Source organism: Poecilia mexicana, unplaced genomic scaffold (genome assembly GCF_051168715.1).
Source record: "Poecilia mexicana isolate PSO_F unplaced genomic scaffold, ASM5116871v1 scaffold_11, whole genome shotgun sequence".
Classification (NCBI taxonomy): Eukaryota; Metazoa; Chordata; class Actinopteri; order Cyprinodontiformes; family Poeciliidae; genus Poecilia; species Poecilia mexicana.
The window spans coordinates 4537957-4560178 of record NW_028263380.1 but is presented as its reverse complement, the minus strand read 5'-3'; the positions used below and the strand labels follow the sequence as shown (position 1 = coordinate 4560178).

Below are 22222 nucleotides of genomic sequence, written 5' to 3'. Positions count from 1 at the left end.
TTGTCATACAGTACCTTTTAATTATTTATGTCAGTCAGACTTTCTTTTATTTCCATTATTTGCATTCTGATTTTCAGATACCTCCTAAACTATATACCTACTTCACATAAAAAATAAATATATTTCAGAAAAAAAACTAAAGTCTTCCATGATGACTAAAGACATCTACTGAGTAAAAGACTACATTAGAGTGCTTTCTCAGTAAAGAGATAGCTTCAGATGGCTGATTAGTCAGTGATATTCAGTTTGACCCATTGACCCTGGATATTTGGAACTTGTTTATCCCATTTAAAGTTGTGGAGTGAGTATGGACAGGTAGTTAACAGGTCAGGCAATCACACATCCTCGCAAATTAAACTGACCAGTTAAGCAAACATACTGTCTATGTATTTATGTTTTTAGAAAATATTGAATTACTTTGAAAAAAAAATGCACATGTTGATTACTCAAGACAAATCCTTCAAAGGTTATGGTGCTTTAGATTTATGTAAGGCGTTTAGTCTCTGTTGAGACAACTGATAACTAGACTAGGTTAGTATTGATGCATCTGGGCAGCGGTGGTAGGAGTTTATTCTGTAACTGGTGGGTTGCCGGTTTGAATCCCGCTCCATCTTTCACAGTCATTGTGTCCTTAGGGAATACACTTCACCTGCTTTACCTGCTGGTGGTGGTCAGATCCACCCAGTGCATGGCAGCCTCACTGCCCCATGGCAGCTATGGCTACAACATAGTAGCTTACCACCATCAGTGTGTGAGTGACTGATAGTGTGAGGTGCTTTATCTAGTCTCGATAAAGTGCTTTAAAAGTACAAGCCATTCACCATCTGAGGAGTTTAGATTCTGGAAGAAGTTTTTAGATTTTTTTATTGCAACTATTTATACAGGTAGTTCTCATTGAGATATGTGGTCTCAATTTTTAAGAGTGACTTGTTTCAATCACAATATCACCACCCTTTGTAAAGCCTGATTGTTTTGTTTTGGGCCAACTCATGTATGAGTGCATACTCATGTTTTCCAGGATGTGGTCCAGTTTTAAAGTTCTTGCTTTTTAGTGTTTCAAAGTAATGGCTCCAGTTTCCGTCGTCGTCTGCTCCATAACCAAACACGCTGACCTAGGGACACATTAAGGAAGCTTGTTAGTTCAACAAAGAAACTGTCTGAAACAACGTTACTTCTCATTTCCACTTTAACCCACATGCCAAAAAAATATGTATCTACAATAACATAAAACGTCTGTCCCTTTTGTTTCACATCGTAGATTCAAAAGGTTGTTTTTCACCTCTGAATGTCCTGTAGGCTCTGCAACAAGTTAAGGTCTAAAAAATGGGTTAAGTCTCGCCATAATTTTATTGCCATTCTTCTTTTAGTTTTTAATTTGTTTATTTGGGAGCATGTTTTGGTCACATGACCCATATGTTGTGTTCTAGCAAAGGAAAAGTGATAACCACAATTTCACAGTATTCTATCCTACACTTTAACTCCTCAGTCCATTGCAGTTGTCCAGTATATCCAGTGGGAAAACAGGCCCTAAACATTGAGCATGATGGGTCTAGTTGTTGCCAAAGAGCTTAACCTTTGTTTCACTGGATCATACACATATTTTCCAAGCCATTCACATGTTAACAGGCAATGTTGGAATGGCCGTGTACATGCGCCAGTTGTAGAGCCCAAGTAGCGGGCAATGTGAAAGATATTTACCATCAAAGACAGAAAAACTTTGGTAACATAAGTCCACATAGCGACCAATTAGAAACTATGAAAACGTTCTTGTACTTGGTACCTTAACAGCGATTGCTAAGTGTAATGGTGTTGCATAGATCTTTAGCTGTCTGGGACAAGGACTCATTTACTGATTGTTTTCTTTCTGCCAGCATCCTGCAGTTTTACTCAGTTTATCAGTTGTGTTTAACAGCTCTATGATCTTCCCCAAGATGGCGAAGAATTTGGATTGGAACAAATAAATTCTCTAGACGGTAGGCTTTGTATAAATGAGTTGAAATCAAATGAATATTCTCCTACTCTGACTGATGTCACATTTCTTGCCAATGATAATCCACAGTTTACAGTAGCAGTGTTGTGGTACTCGAGATCGGTCTTGGTCTCGAGTCCGGTCTTAAGACCGTTTTCTGATGGTCTCGGTCTCGTCTCGGACTCGACCGTATTTGGTCTCGGTCTTGTCTCGGTCTCGGGCTCTGAGGACTCGGCATTTTATTTCAAGACCAGTCGAGACCGCAACTGTGAAAATATCACTAAACGTGCAGCATACTGTCCAGTTTATTTGTTAACATCTTTGTTTTCAGTGGATGCAAAACTCACCGATTAAAATCCAAGCAACTACGTGTTTCTCCCCCTCCCCCTCCCCTCCCCACCTTTCACTCGCGCGCGGCGCTACTCCCTCCTCCCTCCTCCCCCTCCCCACCTTTCACTCGCACGCGGCGCTCCAGGACATGCGCAGTGGTTTTCTCTCAGCGGCAGAAAATGTTTGTCTAATCGTCAGTAATATAATAGCGCTGCATAAATAGTAAGAAATCCGATGGCCAGAGCTAACTCAGCAGCGCTTCGCTTTCAGAGACGATGGGGACAACGTCTAACTATTTTCGTCACTTAGAAAAGTAGCTCAAAGAAGGTAAGCCCCGTTAACGTGATGTTAGCAAAGCTAGCTGTACAGAGACACATACGAATTTGTGATGAAAAAAAGTCACTCACTGCCTGAATTATTGTGCGGAGATGTTGACTGACCTGTCGCATATATAGGACAGCTATGTCCAAAAGTCTGCAATATAGTGATGTGACATTCAGAAACAGTCGATTCTTCTCCACGGCTCTTTATTTATTAGATAGGACTGGAGTGTCACTCACTGAGAGCCGTTGTTCTATCAGATTACCATACACTGTCAGAATAGCATACGTGCAGTGAGTACCATGCCTGCGCATGCGCATTAAGAAGTCCGACCGTCAGAGGAGTTCAGTTCACCATATGCAGCAAGTTATGACGAAAATAAGTCATTAAATTGTTTTCAATGATAACTATATAGATATACATGTGTTGTCATGGTTGCAAAGTGTATTTAAAGCAGGTCTGGCTGCAGCTGGAGTCAGCTACAACACACGCCCGTGTAAAACTCACTTAACCGCTAAGTCAGGATGCCATACAACTGTTAATAACAGATCTACGTCATGATTCTATGTTCCTAGCATACATGCAGTGAGTACCATGCCAGCGCATGCGCCTTAAGAAGTCCGACCGTCAGTGGAGTTGTCAGTTCAGCATATGCAACAAGTTATGACGAAAATAAGTCATTAAATTGTTTATAATATGACATAATATGATAACTAGATAGATATACATGCGTTGTCGTGGTTTCAAAGTGTATTTAAAGTAGGTCTGGCTGCAGCTGGATGCCATACAACTGTTAATAACCAAGTGTATGATGATCTACGTCATGATTCTATGTTGCTGATTAAATAAAATCATATGGTAATGACAGCGTATGCATGTCTGAGCTAAGAGTACGACTATCTGGCAACGTATGCTGATCTGACAGAACACCGTGAGTTCGTGTTAAGCGTATGACGATCTGACCTGACAGAACACCCGTTCTTTGTTCTAGTAATGCTCTGTGTACACTGCATCATTATTTAATTATGTACGTTGATATTTAAATGAACAAATAACTAAAACACAAGAACGAAAGAGCACGCAGAGCATGCACATTGCTCTTTGTTTTTGTTCAAAGTGGCAGCTGTAATGTCTGCCATGGTGTCAGACTACCTGGCTTCATGTACTGGGAGAGAGAGTGAAAACAGTCCCGATGAGCGCCTTCTGTTTGGTTACTTCTTGCTTGTTGCTCCTTGGTCAGTGTTCATAGTTGAGTGTTATTTACCATCAGGGCATTGCCTCAATTGCTATGTTTAATGGTGCAACAGTGGTGGATTCTTATATGAGCAATATGGGCAAATTCCCAGGGTGTTATGTTTTTAGGGATGGCACGAGACCATCACACATTGTAACACAGAAATGGAATATTTAATATTGGTAAAATGTATTAAGTATTTAATATCTAGGTGTTTTTATGGGAATATGGATCTTTCAGATTATTCTGAGAAGCAATTTCGATTATATTTTACATTTTATTGTGTCATGTAGCATGGCCGCTGGTCTTGGTCTTGACTCGGTCTCGACTTTCCTCGGTCTTGGTCTTGACTTGGTCTCGGACCCTAAAAGTCTTGGTCTTGTCTCGGTCTCGATACACTCTGGTCTTGGTCTTGTCTTGGTCTCGGGTTAGGTGGTCTTGAACACAACACTGTACAGTAGATAACAGAAGGAGCTTCATAATCATTTTAAGGAAATGAGCTGAGTGTACTCACCTCATCACAAATGTGAAGTGCAAGGATCAAAGCCATAAAGCCGGTGGATGGATAATCTCCCTTTTTTTTCAGCCAAATCTCATGAACATATCTCATAAAGGCTGGATTGACCACCATCACCTTTAACGAGTTAGTAAGATTCAAAATTAATTATGATCAGATTATTATTAATAATAATAATAATAATAATAATAATAATAATAATAATAATAATAATAATAATAAAAAGAATATTCCATTACGTTAGATACCACTCACCAAATTTTTGTTGGCTTTTATTTTGGATTTTATTGGTGCATATGATCTGTTAAATCAAATGACAGAAATTACAAATGATTAATCTCTTTAAAGTGGTACAAAGACTAGTAAACATTACATAAAACATAAAAGATGCAAACGAGAAGTGGAACTCATTGATTTAGAGTCAGCACTGGGCAAAGTGAAAACATATTGTTTCAGCTGTATGTGTTCAGCAGAGTGAATGGGTGAAGTTAATAAAGCAAAAATTTATAACCAACAAAAAAATAATTTAGTGAGACTCACTGGAGGCATTATTATGCTGAATTAAATCCTGAGTCCAAAGAAGGGTTTGACTCTGTAAAAGGTTTACCAACCACATCGCCAGCATTTTCAACTCAAACAATTTCAAAACAAGCATTGCTCACCTAATAAACACATTGTAATAGAAAAACCATTGATGAGGTAAAATACACAAAAGGTCATAGGCAATCTCAATAGTGCTAGTTTAACCAAACTATTCCATGGTAAATTATTGATAGACATTTAATTTGATTTAATTTGAATTAAATCATTAAATCAGTTTTCCATCAGCCTGAAATCTCAGTTTTGTACATCACATCATGTGTGACACTTCACATGCTTTACAGCAGGTGCAATACAATTCTGGGAAAGCATATTGAGAATATTTAAAAAACCAACAACATAGAGTCGTACACTTTGCTGTTTACAACATAAAACTGACAAAAAAGGTGTTTTGATCCTCGCTACAAGTAGTAGGAAACATTAAACGTTTGTCTCTGCCTGCACTTCCTTCTTAAGTGGCTACGTGGTTGACATTAAGTTAGTTAGCCTAAAGCTGGATTGATATTTGAAATCTTCACAAACCTGTTTGTCTTATTAACACAAAAGCCTGTCATGTTCTCCTGGCTACCAGTTCTGTAGAACGAGTCTCTGTACCTGACTCATTGGACAAGAAGTTTCTGTCTCTCTGAGGTGTCAACACACAACAGAAGAGCTCAAACACAGCATACTTGAAAACCTTCAAAATAAGAGTCTTAAGCACACATACACACATATATCCTTTAAACTTCAAATAGCATCCAAGTGACTGCTCATAAGAGTTGCACAGCCAAAGACATTTCTGTATGGAGATTGTAAGTTCTTCCTGTCCATGTGGGGTCCTGTCTGGCTTCCAGCCACGATGCAAAAAACATCACTCTTAACCACTTTCTCTGAATTGCCCTCAGGTGTGCATGAAAAACCAAGGTAACTTTTATTGTTTCATCTATAGTTAATGTTTAGATAGGCCTGCTAAATACAGCAACATCTTGCTTGTCACATCAGATTATAGGTACTTAAAGTAGCATAAATTGATTCAGTCAGGTAACAAGGAAATAATTTACACTCAGAGGCAATGGATGATGGATGGATTGACAAAAAAAACAAAAAAAAACAAGATTGTAATAACTTCAGCTTGTAGCAATACTTTTTGTAGAATTTTTGTTAAACATTTTAACAAAACTATGATATTGATAATGATCAAGCAGGAGTAGAGAGTTAGTCATATTTGTATTATACAACACATTTTTCAAGATGAGGGCCTGCAGGTGTATAGTACAAGCATCACTAAAATAACTAATGAAAATATACTGTGGCATTCTTGCCTGGCTCCCTCCTCCCCTGTGTATTCATTAGCAAAAGGAGAGTTTAGTAAAAGTTGCACGTTCACTATATGTTAGTCAAGGAAATTATGTAATAGCCTACTCCAATTAAAGAGTCGATTTGATTATTTCAGCTATGGAAAGGGAAAAAAAAACAATTGTGACGGATTGGAAAGAAAGTGTGTGTTCTGATTTTTGGTTGCCATACAACCTTATTGTGCAGTCACCATGCAGACTCACAGGGGGATGTCACATGTAGTGACATGTACACTATAGTGTTGACCACTACCTAAGTTATACTGTAAAATGAAAATCATTCTGTCTGTTGCACAGCAGGTCTTTATAGCAGAACATCATATTGAAAACTGAACATGGTACATCTGTCCCCAGCATTTTTTCCACTGAGGAAATGGAGCCTGGGGACTGTGGGTCGCTCTGTCCGATCTCTGGTTCTGAGGTTACCAAGGTGGCTAAAGAAACTCCTCGGTGGTAAGGCCCTCTGAGGGTGGATGAGATTTGCCCAGAGTTCCTTAAGGTTCTGAATGTTGTGGGGGGTTTTCTGGCTTACACAACTCAAATATTGAGTGAACATCAGGGGCAGTTCCCCTGGATTTGCATACCAGTAGGCCCACTATTTGAAAAGAGGGACCGCAGAGAGAGTTCCAACTACAGGGGGATCAAACTCTGAAGCCTCCCTTTATTGCATTTTTATTGCATTTACCCATAATGCCCTGTGCTCCGGTCCACTTGGCATTCACAACTACATTTGAACCACACCATCCATCCATTATCTCACATGTTTATCCCTAGTGGGGTTGGCAGGGATGCTGATCCCTGTGATCTCCAGCGGTCAGAGGGTACCCTGGACAAGTTTCCAGTCCATCTCAGTGCCCAACCACACCAGAGTTCACTTTAACCGAACTCATACCTAGGTTTTTAGGTGAACCGGAGTTCGTGTTTTTGCACATTCACTTCTCCCAAACCAACAGGACTTTCCAGGCAAATAAATGAGAGTTCAATTAAAGCGGACTAAACAGTGCTGGTGTGAATGCACCTAAAAAAAAAATAACTATGTTGTCAACAGTGAAAGCCAATTCGTGGCTGGATACTGTCAGACTGGAAACATAAAAAATTATCCATCTTCTCATTGTCTAGACCCTCTTATACATCCAGAACCACAGGAGCTGGTGACCATCTCCAGCGGCTATTGGGCGAGAGGCTGGGTTCCCTGGACAGAGGGTCAGTCTATCACAGGTTGTGCATAAAAAGACTGAACCAATTCAGATGTGAGAGGGGAGGGATTAGGCCTGTCGCCATAAACGATAAATCAATTAATCACACGATAAATTAAACCTATCGACCTCATTTTAATTATCGGCTTTATCGTCTCTTCCTGTCTTTTTTTTCTTTCTGTTGATGACACTGAATGAAGAAAGGCTCAACTCCGGTGCTCTTCCTTAGTGTAATGTCTGGCACATACTACACGAGTTGTTGGCGGACTGTGGCCCATTTTCAAAACCTGACAGAAATCCTAGGTATAATGGTTCGATCAGGTTCGATCGGTTCGTCGTGCTGTGTGGTGTCCAGCCACATGGGCACAAAATAATGGCTACAAGTCCAGTTAACTAATTTTAAAACCAGGCATTAATCAATGCTTTACTAGAATCTACCTGTGATGCATGTGGCTAGAGTCCGCGTAAAGTCCTGACTGAATGAAAATCATTATAACCTATTTATGTCACGTTAACGAAGAACAGCTGAAAACCTACCGGGTTGCAGTAGCAATTTGGCTCCAATTCCTCCCCTTGTCATTTCTATATTCTTTGAACGAAATGTTGAATATTAATGTTGTTTCCACATATCATCTCCAATGTCCGCTGGACTTCGGGTTCAGCTGTTTGGGATTCCCCTCCGTAATTTCCCCTCAAAAAGCACGGAGGAGAATCCACGCTTTCTGATTGGCTACCGGTCACATTCAACGGGCTGCATTGACGCTTCCAGTCGGGGGAAATCCATGATTTAGATCGGAACGGCCACGACGATCCACCGTGACACACCACACACTGCAGGATGATCGGTTACGAAATCACCAGCGGCCAACGTTCTAAGATTATCATAAGGGGGAAATAGGGGGGGAAAAAATCGTGTAGTGTGAACTACTGCATTAGGTAGTTGGATGTGCCCATCTTCTCTATTTAAATCTAGTGATTACTGAAGGGCAATATAGTATACAGATTTCATATCTGCACTCTTTTGGTTGAATGCAGTATTTATTTCCACTTTGGCTTTATGTTGTTTAGCTTTTATTCAAGTACGTTTATTGTTAATGGAGACTGAGAATCCATTTTATTTTTGCTTGTTTTATTTAGTTTATCAGTTCCAGTGTTATGTGTTCTTTTGAAAATAAAGTATATCTATCTATGGCAGGAAATCACATGCATTATTAGTCATTTCCATTAAATCAGTGTCAAAAGGTCTTGAAACAATATTATTGTTTATCGCAATAATTCTTTAGACAATTAATTCCTCTGCAAAATTTGTTATTGTGACAGGCCTAGGAGGGACTAAAATTTAAGAATTTTTTACAGATAATAAAAACGAATAACAAGTATAAGGTGTGTTTTGATTACATTACAATGAGCAACTCTTTATAGTGCAGGACAAGATTTCCACAAATGAATATAACTCACCTTCCATAAAATCCTGTTGTAAAGGCCTGGATTACCCACTTGAGGTTGTTTATCTTGAAGGGAAACAGCACAAGATGAGTGGAGTTATCTAAATCCACGGCGCTCTCCGGATACATGACGCGATGAGTCGTTTTGGTCCCAACGTCGCTTTCGTAGTTTTTGATGGGAGCAGTGTTCATTCTAAATGGGATGGAGAGACAGTTTTTATAAACACTTCACTCACCTGAGAGACTAAATGCAAGATAATTCCTTTTACTGAAGATCTTACCTCATAACAACATCTTGGTAGTCTATCAGCGATCCGTAATGTGATCCTTTCAAATTGGCCGAATTTCCCACAACAGCACAAGTCCTGCAGCTGTCAGAATTTGGCTCTCCATAATCGTCAACGGATGGGAAGATCTCAAACAGCTTGTGCACTGTTGATTTATAATAACTGAAGCCCCTTTGTTCGTGCTGAATGCGCTGTCAACCAGAACAAAGCATCCTGTCAGACTGGTTTTCAAATGACATGAGAGGAAAAGAGGTTTTCACTATTTTCCCTAACCTTCCACCATCTGAAAGCATCCTCAGAGACGTTGGTGTTTGCGGTCAGGAATGGTTCCACAGAATGGTTCAGGCGATGAAGAGCCAACAGGTTGTCTTCAGACAAACACTTCTCGCAAGCACACGGGTTTTGATTCTGTAGCCAGAGCCAGTCGGTGAGATTGGACTTTAGAAACACGATGATGGTGGTCAGAGCCAACAGCAAAACCAGCAGCTTAACTTTAGATGTCCTGGACTGGTGATTGTTGTGATGGGAAGTAATTCCAGCATGGGAAGAGCGTCAAAAAAGGAAGTAAGTTGACGTAAAATAAAAGCCTTCAGTTGGTTCAACATGTCATTGTTTTATTTGATCTCAACACTTTAACTCCTTCTAGCAGCAGGATAGAAGATAGTAATGATTAGGAGCAGCAGAATTACTAATCATATTTTTTTTATATATAAATGCAGGTATTTTGTGTAATTTTTTGTTCATGTCTTACCTGGGTGCATACATTTGTCATAGCTGCCATAATTTTCTACGAATCTTCAAAATGCTTCCACTGGCAGGCGGGAATTTGACTTCCACGAAACAGGTTCCATGCGAAGACTTTGTTTAGGCTGTTTATTATTTCAGCGAAGGGAGTCTGTCTAATCCCTGAAGTGGAGAGAGAGAGGAGTGGTTTGCTCATTATGTATACCCAAGAGAAAAAAAGAGAGAGAGATAATAAGAGAGAGAGAGACAACAGAAGGGAAGGTGAACACATTCTTAGCAAAGGCTTTTTTCTTTGAACTTATTTTTTTATGTAATTTGGAACAGTATTAAATGCTATAAAATTAATTATTATGGCATACTGAATGGGACTGGTTGCTTTTTCATCTGAATTCCCTGGTCATAGCTGCTCTATAAAAATCAGCTAGTGGGGAAAATGTTGCATATTAATATATCGACCTGCAGACAAATTCTGTTGGTTATATGCAGGGCCGTCGCTAGCCATTTGTGGTGCCCCCTGCCCCAAATAAGTGCATTTCTTGTTTTTTGGTTGTGGAAAATTAAGGCTCACAATGACAAAATGTGATTAAAATTATGGAAAAACAAACTAAATGTAACTAGGATTCAAACTAAAAATTCCTATAAAGAGTAAGTTTGTTAGACTCAAACCGTGTACACACGTAGCCAGGTCTTTATAAAAACAAATATCTCCATCAGATCGTTTAAATATATAATATTCTACAAACGGAATCGTTTTCAGAAAAGGTTTCATCTACATGAACCCGCACAAATCTGCCCCTTAGTGTTGTTTTAAACATTCCAAACCTATAGGGGGCAGTGTAGCACAAAGCTGAACCCTACCCCCACCAACCAGATTGCTTCAAAACAACTACGACTTAAAAATTAAACATGATATGAAAAGGTTAATTTGTAGGTTGAACTACTTTTGAATAGCATATTAAGATATAAAGTTACTAAAACACAAAACTATGTCAATTGGGAATCTCATCAAATTATCCATGACACAATTCATAATGTGTCATGGATATAATGACACATTATTTGTCGCAGACTGCAATGTGTGGGACCCTAAATCTTTGTTTCCAGTAAGAGCCAATCATGTTGACAATGTCCAAGCTACATTTTTTAAAATAATACCTATTAGATGTTTTGCTATTACTTTCCTAGTTCCAATAAAGTTACATTAAATGACAAATTACATTTTACAAAGGAGCAATACGCCACACTAGTGCCAGAGGGGAAAAAAATAAATAAAGGAATGGTGTGACTGGTGTGGATGTGTCTATTTACACTATTTTAAACAAACTATTGACTCAGGGTAGTAATCTGTCAGTAGTACAACCTTTATTGCATATGAACTGTATTGTTAATATTGTAGAATGGCATGGACTGAATATTTTACAGTGGCATGCTTAGTCTGTAAGCGTAAATTCAAGATTTGTTTAACACACAGAAGTCCAGAAAATGTAAAAATATGAATCACCTGGTGAGGTGTGGCATTTACAGTACGAATGAAGGAGTGGTGCTTTCATAGGCAAGCCCTTCATAGGAAAACACAGGAAAAACACACTTAATGGAGAGTCATGATGTGGCCACATCCTGGATTAGCCGCTTAGCTAATAAAGAGAATAATGGCTGAGGAACTGTTTAGCAAACTTTACAAGTCTCATTTGCATCTAATGCAAATATTAATGTGTGTATATGCTCATGCTATAGAGGACTGCAGCAAAAAAATAAAAAATGTCTGCGATGGGCTGGTGGCCTGTCCAGGGTGTACCCCACCTCTTCCCTGTAGACCGCTGGAGACAGATTTGGTGCCATAGCTATATTCAATTGAACATATTTCAACTGAACTGAAATATGTCCAGAGGAATGGAGATGTAGAAAAGCACTGAAAAAGCATGTAAAGCTCTCCTGAGCTTTACATGCTTTTTCAGTGCTTTATAAATCAGCTTTAAGAGAGCTGAGAAGTGTTGAGAGAGCAGTCAGAGATGTGCCCCTTTACGCTGAAGTTGATCTTTGTGGAAGCTTTTGTTTGACGGATGATGAAATGAACCTCAGTTAAGATGGTCAGCACATAAAAGTAAACCAGTAGCCCAGCTAGAATGTTATAGAAACCTTTATAGCTTTAGTAAATCTGTTTCCCGAATGCTTAAGGATCAAACACAAAGTCAATTAAATTTTAATTGTTATGTCTGTGGCTCTGATCTTCCTTCCAGTGACGTCTGGTTGCATTGAACTTTCCTCTAAAGAACTTCAAAATTCTTTAAAACTTATCACAGAACTGGATGAAAACAGACTAATGCCATTGAGCGATGGGCTGTCCTTCTATGTTAGGACTGATAGCAGACGGGTTCTGCTTGCATGGAATGGATCTGAAAAGTGTTCACTTGACACCCCCAACCTGCATTAAGTCAGAATTACGTCCCACATCTTAACTCTGTGATATTTGCCCTAGACATTCCGTTTATTTTGTACAGAGTTATTTTTTATGGCATATTGAGGCCCTTGCAGATAGAAAGAAAAGAGTATATTTCCACAAAAATCTCAGAAATTTTTAGATTAATCTCAGAAATTTACTAAAAAATAAATAAAAATCAGAAGTTTCTGAGCTCCAGAAGTTGAATGTCTTTGTGACAAGCGGTTAAACAGAAAAGGTGTGGTTTACATACTACAAAGAATTTTCTCTATTTCTCCTGCATGCTTTACATGTTATGTTAAATATAAACTTGGACAACTGAACAAGAAAAACTTTGCAAAGAGCCAAATAATGTGAAGTAAAACATAACATTTTGTGAAGCAGTGCAGATATTTTTTTGGAGAATTCATTGGACTAAGTTCAAACCGTTCTAAATGTCCAATACCAAGCTAGATGTTCATATACTGAAGTCCTGCCACTATTGTGTATGTGGAATTCTTAACCAATCAGTTTGACTTTGTAATTTACGTTCTCTCTTAAAACTACCATTTGGATTCAATATTTGATATCAGCTGAAGTGCCTGCCTTAATCACAACAAATCAATTCATCTCTCTACATCTTGCCAAGTTGAAGTTTGTTTCTGGCAACTGCTGGTTTTTGCTCTGTAAAAAACACCCTTACTTCTTTTCTTCTGAGTCTTAATGCCAAAATAGTTATTCTTCCATAATATTAAAATTAATTCGAGAGCCTTTTTTGTAAAACTGCCCCCCCTTTTGTCAAAATGTCAAAAATACAAATGTATCATGGGAAAAAAAATAATCTTTGACAGGTTATATGACTAATTACTTTAATCTAGAAACAATGTTATTGTAATAAAAGCTGTAAACAAGTGCAACATCCTTTCATCCTGATACACCTTAAACAGATACAAAGTGAGGGAATGTGCATATCTGTGTTGTATTTTGTTGAATGTCAGATTTAGCTCGTTTTTCTTAAACATCAGCACCATATTGCAGATCATGTAATCTTGTTTTGCCAGTCACTTGATTTCCATGTAACTTCACCAAGTCAGTTTCATGCTGCTTTATAATCTGTTGTAAAAAGCATGAAGGTTGCTGTATTTAGCAACCCTGGTTAAACATCAACTCCAGATTACACAATAAAACTTGTGTCAGTTTGAAACCATCACAACAGGAATGTATTGCTCCCTGGTGAGCTATAAATAAAGTCTAAATAAAATACAAAAAATATATATTTAGATGAAAATCATTGTGTTTGTTTGGTACCACATAGGTGCCATTTGTAAAGTTACCCAGTAAAAAATGAACAATATTTTGGTTTATTTAGCCTGTAAGAAAGAGAGAAAAAAAGGGTTTCTTTACTATGAATGCTTCTTCAGACCAATTCAGATTACCTGGTGACGGTCAGTCTGCTGATCATGAGAAAATATTTTGGAGAATATAGTGTCACTTTGTGTAAACGTATTATTGTTTTTCAGTGTTGCCTCTTATGACAAAGTGTTATGATCACTTGGATAACATATTTCTGTTCCAATAAAAAGAGGGAACAAGTCTGCCACAAATGCTTCACATTTTTCTCCAATATGCGCCAATATCGTGTCAAAGAGATGGAAATGATGTTTCGCAATAAAGAAAAATAAATCATAAACAGTCATAATTCTTAAACATTGTTTTTATTTAACTTTGTTCTTCAACATTTCAGCCTTCAGTGATTAAAAAGTGCTTTTTCTGTTCACCTCGTTGTCATATACATTTTGATCTTTCCATGATGATTCTTTGGCACATTCATAAAAGTAGAAAAAAAATTCTGCATAGTTCTGAGATCAAACGTAGAAATGTATGTGCAATTCAAGTGCGTGCAACAGTTAGGTGGCTGTCATGATGCATGATCTAAATTCTGGGTAACAAAATTGCTCACAAAATGTAACAAGTCACAGTTCACAAGGTAACAGCGAGGTGTTAGAGGATTGATGTCTACAGAAAAAGCAAACCGTGCCAAGGATGTTGCTCAGTACTGCTGACTTGACCAGATCAACATGTGACACACGACATGCCACACTCACACAAGCAAATGATTCAATGTTGAGAACAAGGTCGCTGCACAAGGAATGTGTATCAACCTTGAATTCTCACAGCATTACTATCAGAGTTGAAACAGTGAATACGTCTTTATAACGAAGGAAAATAATGGTCACATATCTGCTGAATGAGATCATGTTTTTCAACAATTGTGGAAAACAGGAAAAGAGTTCCCAACATCATGAAATATAACCCAGCAAACGTTTCTGAGCCACAATAGATCGATTTGTGTGTTTTCTAATGAGGGATCCAAATAAAGTAATATACGGACAAAAGTAGCAATGCAGTGGAAGATGAATGTTATTTTGTCATTTACCGACCCCAGTATTCTGATTTAAGATTTTCTTTATCTGAATGTAGAAACAGAGGTAAAATTCTGAGTTTACCATTCAGTTTAACAAGTAACAAGTTTACTGAGTTTAACAATGGAATCTTGTGATCATTTTGTGACTCTAAGTCATCACATTTTTTAGCTTACATTTCAGATTTAATGGACACAGCAACGCTGAATAATCCATAAGGATTCAATCAGCCTCTCTTTCTTCATCAGGTCTGTTTCAGGAGAAGAATTCACACCCCAGGGTAAAGTTTCACTACTTTTTCAAAATTCAGCTTTTGTAGTATGTCATATTCCTGTTTTCCAGGATGTTGTCCTGTTTTGAAGTTTTTGTTTTTCAGTGTTTCAAAGTAATGGCTCCATTGTCCTTTGCGGTCTGCCCCATATCCAAACAAACTAATCTGGAAAAAAAAAAAAAAAAACCTCAATGAATATTTTAGAAACAATAACTTTTCAATGTGTTTTTTTTATCTTTGCTTAGAGTGCAAGTTATTTTCTAAGCTCTAATCTGCCTCATCTTAAGCAAAGAGATGGACTTTATAAACATAACACAGCCACTTTCAATTTGCAGTACTTATCTGGAAGCCCATCGGATAGGATCATGCTATTCAAAATAACAGATTATTACACAAAGTGTAAAAAAAGAAATCTTTACCTCATCACAAATGTGAAGTGCAAGAACCACAGTTATAAAACCAGTGGAAGGATAACTTCCTTTCTTTTTTAGCCAAATTTGATGGACGTCCTTCATAAAAGCTGGATTGATCACAATCACCTGGTACAAAGAAGAAGGTTTTGAATTAACGGGACTAAACTTTGCATGCAAATAGGAGTTGAATTGATTTATTACATTACCTACCAAATCTTTGTTGGCTTGAATTCTGGATTTTACTGGTGCATAGGATCTGTTAAAGACAGCATAAAATGCATACCATTATTAAGCTGAGACAGGCAATAGTATTTGGTAAATTTATTACTAATCAGCTAATATACTGATGAGAAATCCAAGACCAAACTGGACTGTCACAAACATATGATAGAAAAATAAACATCCTGCTTCTAATGATCAAAAATAAAAGGGGATTTGGTTAAAAGATGATAAACAAGTACAGTACAACGTTTTGTGAAGGCTAATTTCAAAACTGCTCATTTTTGGTCTTTACGGTCAACAAAGGACCTGGTGTATGTTAAAGTCCTGCAAAGGATAACTTTGGATATAACTTTGGAGCCATCAGGTATATCTTTAGTCCCCAAAGATTTGTCATTTAAAGATTGCCAAAGTAGGGGGTGTGCTGTGGTGGCACAGGGGTTAAGCACAACCCACATATGGAGGCCTTAGTCCTCGACGCAGCTGTTGCAGGTTCGATTCCCGGCCTGGCAACCTTTGCTGCACGTCTTCCCCCTTCTCTCATTACCCACTTTCCTATCAAATAAAGGCCACTAGAGGCAAAAAAAATCTAAAAAAAAAAAAAAGTTGAACAAAAATAGGTACATATTAACAGGATGATAATATTGGTCAACTTCTTGTCCAAAAATGTATGAGCAAAACAGACGCATATGACTTACTTTCCATGAAATCCTGTTGTAAAGGCACTGATGAGCCACTCAAGATCGAGTATCTTAAATGGAATCAGCACAAGATGAGTACTGTTGTCCAAGTCAACTGCACTCTCCGGATACATGACATGATGTGTTGTTTTGGTGCCCACATCTTCTTCATAGCCTTTGATTGGAGCAAAGTTCATTCTGATTACAAAAGAGGGGTGTATTCGTTAAAGATAATTACAGATTTTTATCAAGTTGTAAATTAAAAATGACCTGATGTACTGTATATTTACCTTATAATTATGTCTTTGGAATCTATAACAGGTCCGTACTTTGAACCTTTCAGATTAAGAGAATTCCCCACCACCGCACAAGTCGAGCACACGTTAAACTTTGGTTTTCCAAGATCGGGAATGGGTGGGAATATCTCAAAAAGCTTATGTATCGTTTCTTCAAAATAACTGAAGTTGCCTTGTTCGCTCTGTATATGCTGTAACATAGAAACGCAAAGTGAAAAGATCTCTCTTGACTATTTAAATCCATGGCTAACACATGAGGCCCCCTTCCATGTAAACACTTGCCTTAAACCAGTTGAAAGCATCCTCTGAGAGTTTGGTCTTGGCAGACAAAAATGGCGTGACGGAACCGTTCCGATGATGACCACACAACCTAGTACCCTCAGAAAAATCCAGGTTTTGCTGACTTTTATCAGCATGATCATGCTGACTATCACGCTCTCTATCGCGCTGTCCATCGTGCTGACCATCGTGCTTTCCATCGTGCTCTCCATCGTGCTCTCCATCGCGCTGTCCATCGCGCTCTCCATCATGCTGACCACCACATTGTCCATCATGCTGACCGTCATGCTGGCCACCATGCTGACTTTGATCTTGAAACCAGAGCCATTTGCTGTTAACAGACTTTAAAAACACACCCATGACAGTCACAAAGAGCAGGAACGTCAACAGCTTTAAATAAAAACTCCATCTGGCAGTGGGATTCTTATCAATGGAAAAGAGTTTCAGTCTGTGGAGAGAGTGTGATGGAACATACATTAGCATATAATGAGAAAAAAGCTACAAATTTACTGACATTATTGTACATTTATAAAATAAAAGAAGCTGAAAATACAACACTCTTATCAGTTCAGTTTATGATTTTATGTCTTACCTGGTAAAAGAATACATTCTTCTTGCCTCCAAATACCTTCCATACACCTACAAATATACCCTAAAAGTGTGAGAGGGTGAAAAAAAACAGCTTTCATTAAAAAGAGTTCATGTCAGAAAAAAAAGTTGTCAAAATATCAAAGGTGAAAAGAGGTTACAAAGCCTTGGACTGGTACGTCAGTTAGATGAGTTATGTCTGTTAAATCAAGCTAACTTCACAGCAGTAATCTTCCAACAGCCCAGGCCCATGGAGATACTGGAGAAGACGTGACAGAAAACAAAAGCCAGGGTGTCGCAGAGGACTTACAGCTAAGCTAAAAGCTAACCCTTTCAATTTGCTGCTTTCCTCCATCTTGCTTGCTAATGTGCAATCCCTTGAAAGCAAACTGGACTATCTGAAGCTGGATTTAACCACCAAAAGGGAAACGAGAAACTGCTGCATTCTCATTTTCTGTGAGACATGGCTAAACTCATCAGTCCCTCATAATGCCATCAGCCTGGAGGGGCTAACGACTTTTAGAGCTGACAGGAGCCATGCTCTTACTGGTAAATCCAGGGGAGGTGGTGTTTGTATCTACATTAATAACAGCTGGTGTAACAATGCCACCCTGGTCTCCAGTCATTGCTCTGTGGACATTGAGTTCATGATTGTGAGATGCAGACCTTTCTAGCTACACTGGGAATTCACCACCATTATCATTTTTGCTGTCTACATCCCGCCCAGTACCAACATCAAGCAAGCACCGCGTACTCTTCACCATGCCATCAGACAATTCATATACTCGGAGGGTGTTTTTATTGTTACTGGAGACTTTAACATCAAGACTGTTATTCCTAATTTCCATCAACATGTGGATTTTCCGACCAGAGAAGAAAACACACTGGATTTGGTCTACACCAATATCAAGAAGGCCTTGAGAGCAATCCCCCCGCCCCATCTCGGCTCTTCAGATCCGATCTTTCGGTTATTCTCATCCAAGCATACCAACCCCTGCTCACCAGACAAAAGCCTGTGGTGAAGAAGATGAGTGTGGTCTGAGGGAGACATGTCTGCACTGCAGGACTGTTTTGAGTGCACAGACTGGGACATGTTCAGAGAGGCCGCTACACACAACCAACACACGGACGTGGACGAGTATGCAGCATCTGTGTCAAACTACATCCAGTGGTGTATGTTGAAGGTTATAGCAACAAAGTCAATAGTCACACAGGCCAACCAGGAAGTGTAACGTAATGTTACTTTCAAATCTGGTGAAATTGACTTTCAATCTGAAATTGTAGTCAATTTCAGATTGACTACATTTCAGGTGGTCAATCTGAAATGTACCACCGAGGCAGCAAAACATGCCTACAGTCAAAAGATCCAAGGTTTCTTTCATGATGCCAGCAACACCAAACTGTGGCAGGGCATCCAATCTGTCACTGATTATAAAACCACATCTTCATCCTGCCAAAATGATATTAGCTTCCTTAATGAGCTCAACAGCTTCTTTGGAAGATTTGAAGTCCTAAATAAAACTCCTGCAAGAAAAGCTACCCCTCACCCTGATGAACAGGCCCTCTTGCTCAAAACATCTGCTGTGCGAAAATCCCTGGGGAAGGTCAACATACGAAAAGCTGCAGGTCCTAACAACATTCCAGCAAGGCTGATCAAAGAATGTGCAGACCAGCTAGCCCATGTGCTCAAGGACATCTTCAATATGTCACCGTACCGTACATTGTCTCCTCATGTTTTAAGTCAGCTATTATTATTCCAGTGCCCAAGAAACCAACCATCACGTGTCTTAATGACTTTCAAACCGTTGCATTAACATCTATCACCATGAAGTGCTCCGAGAGGGTGGTTAAGGATCACATAATCTCTATACTGCCTCCATCATTTGACCCATTCCAGCTTGCATACAAACCTAACCACTCGACTGAGGATGCCATCTCCACTGCTCTTCATCTGAGCCTGGTACACCTGGATACAGATGCTGTTTTTAGACTTCAGCTCATTTAATAGATCATTTCCCAGGACTTGGTATGCAAACTGGTCTCCCTGGGCTTCAAAACTCCACTGTGCAACTGGCTGCTGGACTTCCTCACTGACAGAACTCAGTCTGTCCGTGTGGGTAATAGCACCTCCAATGTCATTTTTTTAAACACTGGTTCCCCCCATGGCTGTGTCCTGAGCCCCCTGATGACCCACGACTGCTGTCCCAGGTTTAACACCAACCACATCATGACATATGCAGATGACACAACAATTGTGGGACTCATTTAGGACAACAATGAAGTGAACTTGTGGACTGGGGCAGAATAAACAACCTGTTCCTGAACGTCGACAAGACAAAAGAGATCACTGTCCACTTCAGAAGGTCTTGACCGAACTACACAGCACTCCTCATTAACGACAGAGCAGTGGAGATCATCAGAAGTACTAAGTTCCAGTCAACAACATTTTGACATGGCTATTTAATGTCAATTTCAACATTACTGAAACATTCTGGTAATATTAACAATAACTAATAAAATAAAATGTAACTTAGTTATACAACTTCTACTGAGCAATAGACTAATACTTGAAGTGACAGTAAAGGTAACCAAAAGAGATTTCTGAGACCTTCAGAATGAAAACCGCATACTTGGAGGTGTAGTAAGACATTTACAACAAAGTGTAGTAAATGTCACTTTACTACATTTTTGTAGTCAAGTGAATGTATATGAAGTTTCCAAAAACCTTTAAATGTTACCACAGAACCTACAGCAGGCTCTGCTACTTTGACAGAGTAGACGGTACTAATGCTCAACTTAACATCCATCAACACAATGACGTCTTACCTCGCTGTTTACTCAACGAGAGCAGCCATAATAAAATGGCTAAAGTTATAAAACCTTTCTATATTATTATTTCCATGTGAATTTTTTAAAATAATTATTTACACTCTGATAACGTATGTGTTTCTCACCGCTAGTGAAATAAACTATATTTCCAATGTGACAGCCTGCTAGAGCTTCACTGAACAAGTACATATTTCCGACACGCGGTCTCAGGAAGTAGAGACTCTCTACTAGAGAGGCTTCTCTGTAAATCGAGGTGGTCATCAGTGAAATGCCTTACCGCCAGCACCTGTTCCGTGAGTCCAATCACATATTTTTTGTCTGAGCGTTTACTCCCGCAGGATGGAGTTGAACTTTATGAGCCGCTATGAATAGTGGTTTGGGTTTCTCTTTGTAGATTGGTTGGAAAACCCGGAACGGAGTTTTTTCTTCCTCTTCTTCTTTAGATTTTAACGGCAGATTGCATTCATTATTGTTGCAGTACTGCCATCTCTTGGATCCTAATAGTTTTTCTTCAAATTATCCTAATGAGCCCGGTATTTTTTATTTTATTTTTTCCAAATAAAAAACAAACAAACAAACAAACGAAATACCTTCCATTTTCCTTCATTATTATTTAACTGAGCAACCACAATCTCAAATTTCAATTCCTTTTTAAAATCTATTTCCATATTCAGTAATCTTTGATTCACTTTCTCTCACTATTTTTTTTTTTTTGGGTAAATTACTGGATTTAACTGGCAAGTGATAAAACTGGGACTGGATTATTTAATCTTTTTTTTTAACTTAAAGGAAAAGCATGAATATGAACTATTTAACTTAAGAACTAATTATAGTATTAACATTGTTTTTTTGTGTTGATACATTTAAGCCTTGTGAAAGAAAATGTGTTTTTTTCAGGAGAACACACATTCACTTGAAGCCTTCCAGTCTGCTATATCACTTTGCCCCCAAGTCCTACTTATTTTCTTATCAGAGACAACTGTGCAGGTAATAAAATTAAACACAATTTGGCTTCTAAGAAATTCACCATTACTCTTAAATATGCATGACCCGACATCATTTTTTATTTTTTGCAGGACTGGCTGTAACAAAAACAACGACAGGAAAAACCACATTTAGGTTAAACTTTCCAAAGAGGAGGCACCTTAGCAGATAGGTCCCAATTAAACACATGGAACCACTTTAAACAGACATGACTGCAGATTGGGTGAGGTCCTCATCTAGATCATCAATTGATCTAGTTTTTCAGTGGTAACAGGACCATACACAGTAGTGGTTTAAGTTTCAGAGGTTTGAAATGACTAACCGCAAACTGTTAGGGAAAATGTCCACTCTTTGCTTCCGTAGTGAAACAGCTTTTACGTTTGTCATCAGTAACAACCTGCACATAAATGTGTTAATTACGTTTAATTAAAAAAATTAAATAATCCTCCTAAATGAAATACCTTGATATTGCATTTAAAAAAAGTAAAAAAATTTTTTAAAAAAGTCTTGTATTCTTCTATTTCCACATATTAAATATTACTGGCAAATAAACAATAAAATTGTTTTAAAGAATAAGATACAATAAAACCCTAAAAACTATCTCTAAAGGTTAGAGGCACATGTTGAACTCAGAGTTGGTTCACATGACACCCCCCCAAAAATTCACAACTATTTGTCTGTGCTAGCTTAAATTTCACAGAGCGAATGGCTCTCCATACTTCATCCGAAGTGTCAGTTGGATTTCATTGACAGTTGCATGAGGAAATTTGTTCAGTTGTATGCAGGGAGAGTAACTTAACCAATAACTTTATTCTAATGTCTAGTCAAATAAACCTTACAATAAGTA

At 38.4% G+C, this 22222-nt stretch overlaps 2 protein-coding genes across 2 annotated transcripts; both read right to left on the bottom strand.

The window, feature by feature from the left end:
* Window positions 1-10171, bottom strand: LOC106911824 (CMP-N-acetylneuraminate-beta-galactosamide-alpha-2,3-sialyltransferase 1-like). Its single transcript, XM_088010088.1, has 7 exons — window positions 9985-10171; window positions 9507-9740; window positions 9228-9424; window positions 8960-9139; window positions 4627-4672; window positions 4369-4488; window positions 1-1112 (listed from the first exon to the last, which is right to left on the bottom strand). The coding sequence occupies exons 1-7, from the start codon at window positions 10012-10014 to the stop codon at window positions 945-947; spliced, it is 975 nt and encodes a 324-aa protein (XP_087866214.1). The 5' UTR covers window positions 10015-10171; the 3' UTR covers window positions 1-944.
* Window positions 10172-14089: 3918 nt separating this feature from the next.
* Window positions 14090-20998, bottom strand: LOC148156368 (CMP-N-acetylneuraminate-beta-galactosamide-alpha-2,3-sialyltransferase 1-like). The gene is made up of 9 exons (XM_088009935.1): window positions 20982-20998; window positions 20669-20741; window positions 17567-17626; window positions 16978-17316; window positions 16690-16886; window positions 16418-16597; window positions 15711-15756; window positions 15507-15626; window positions 14090-15252 (listed from the first exon to the last, which is right to left on the bottom strand). Exons 1-9 carry the CDS (start codon window positions 20996-20998, stop codon window positions 15085-15087), a joined length of 1200 nt encoding a protein of 399 aa, XP_087866061.1. The 3' UTR covers window positions 14090-15084.
* Window positions 20999-22222: the final 1224 nt, after the last annotated feature.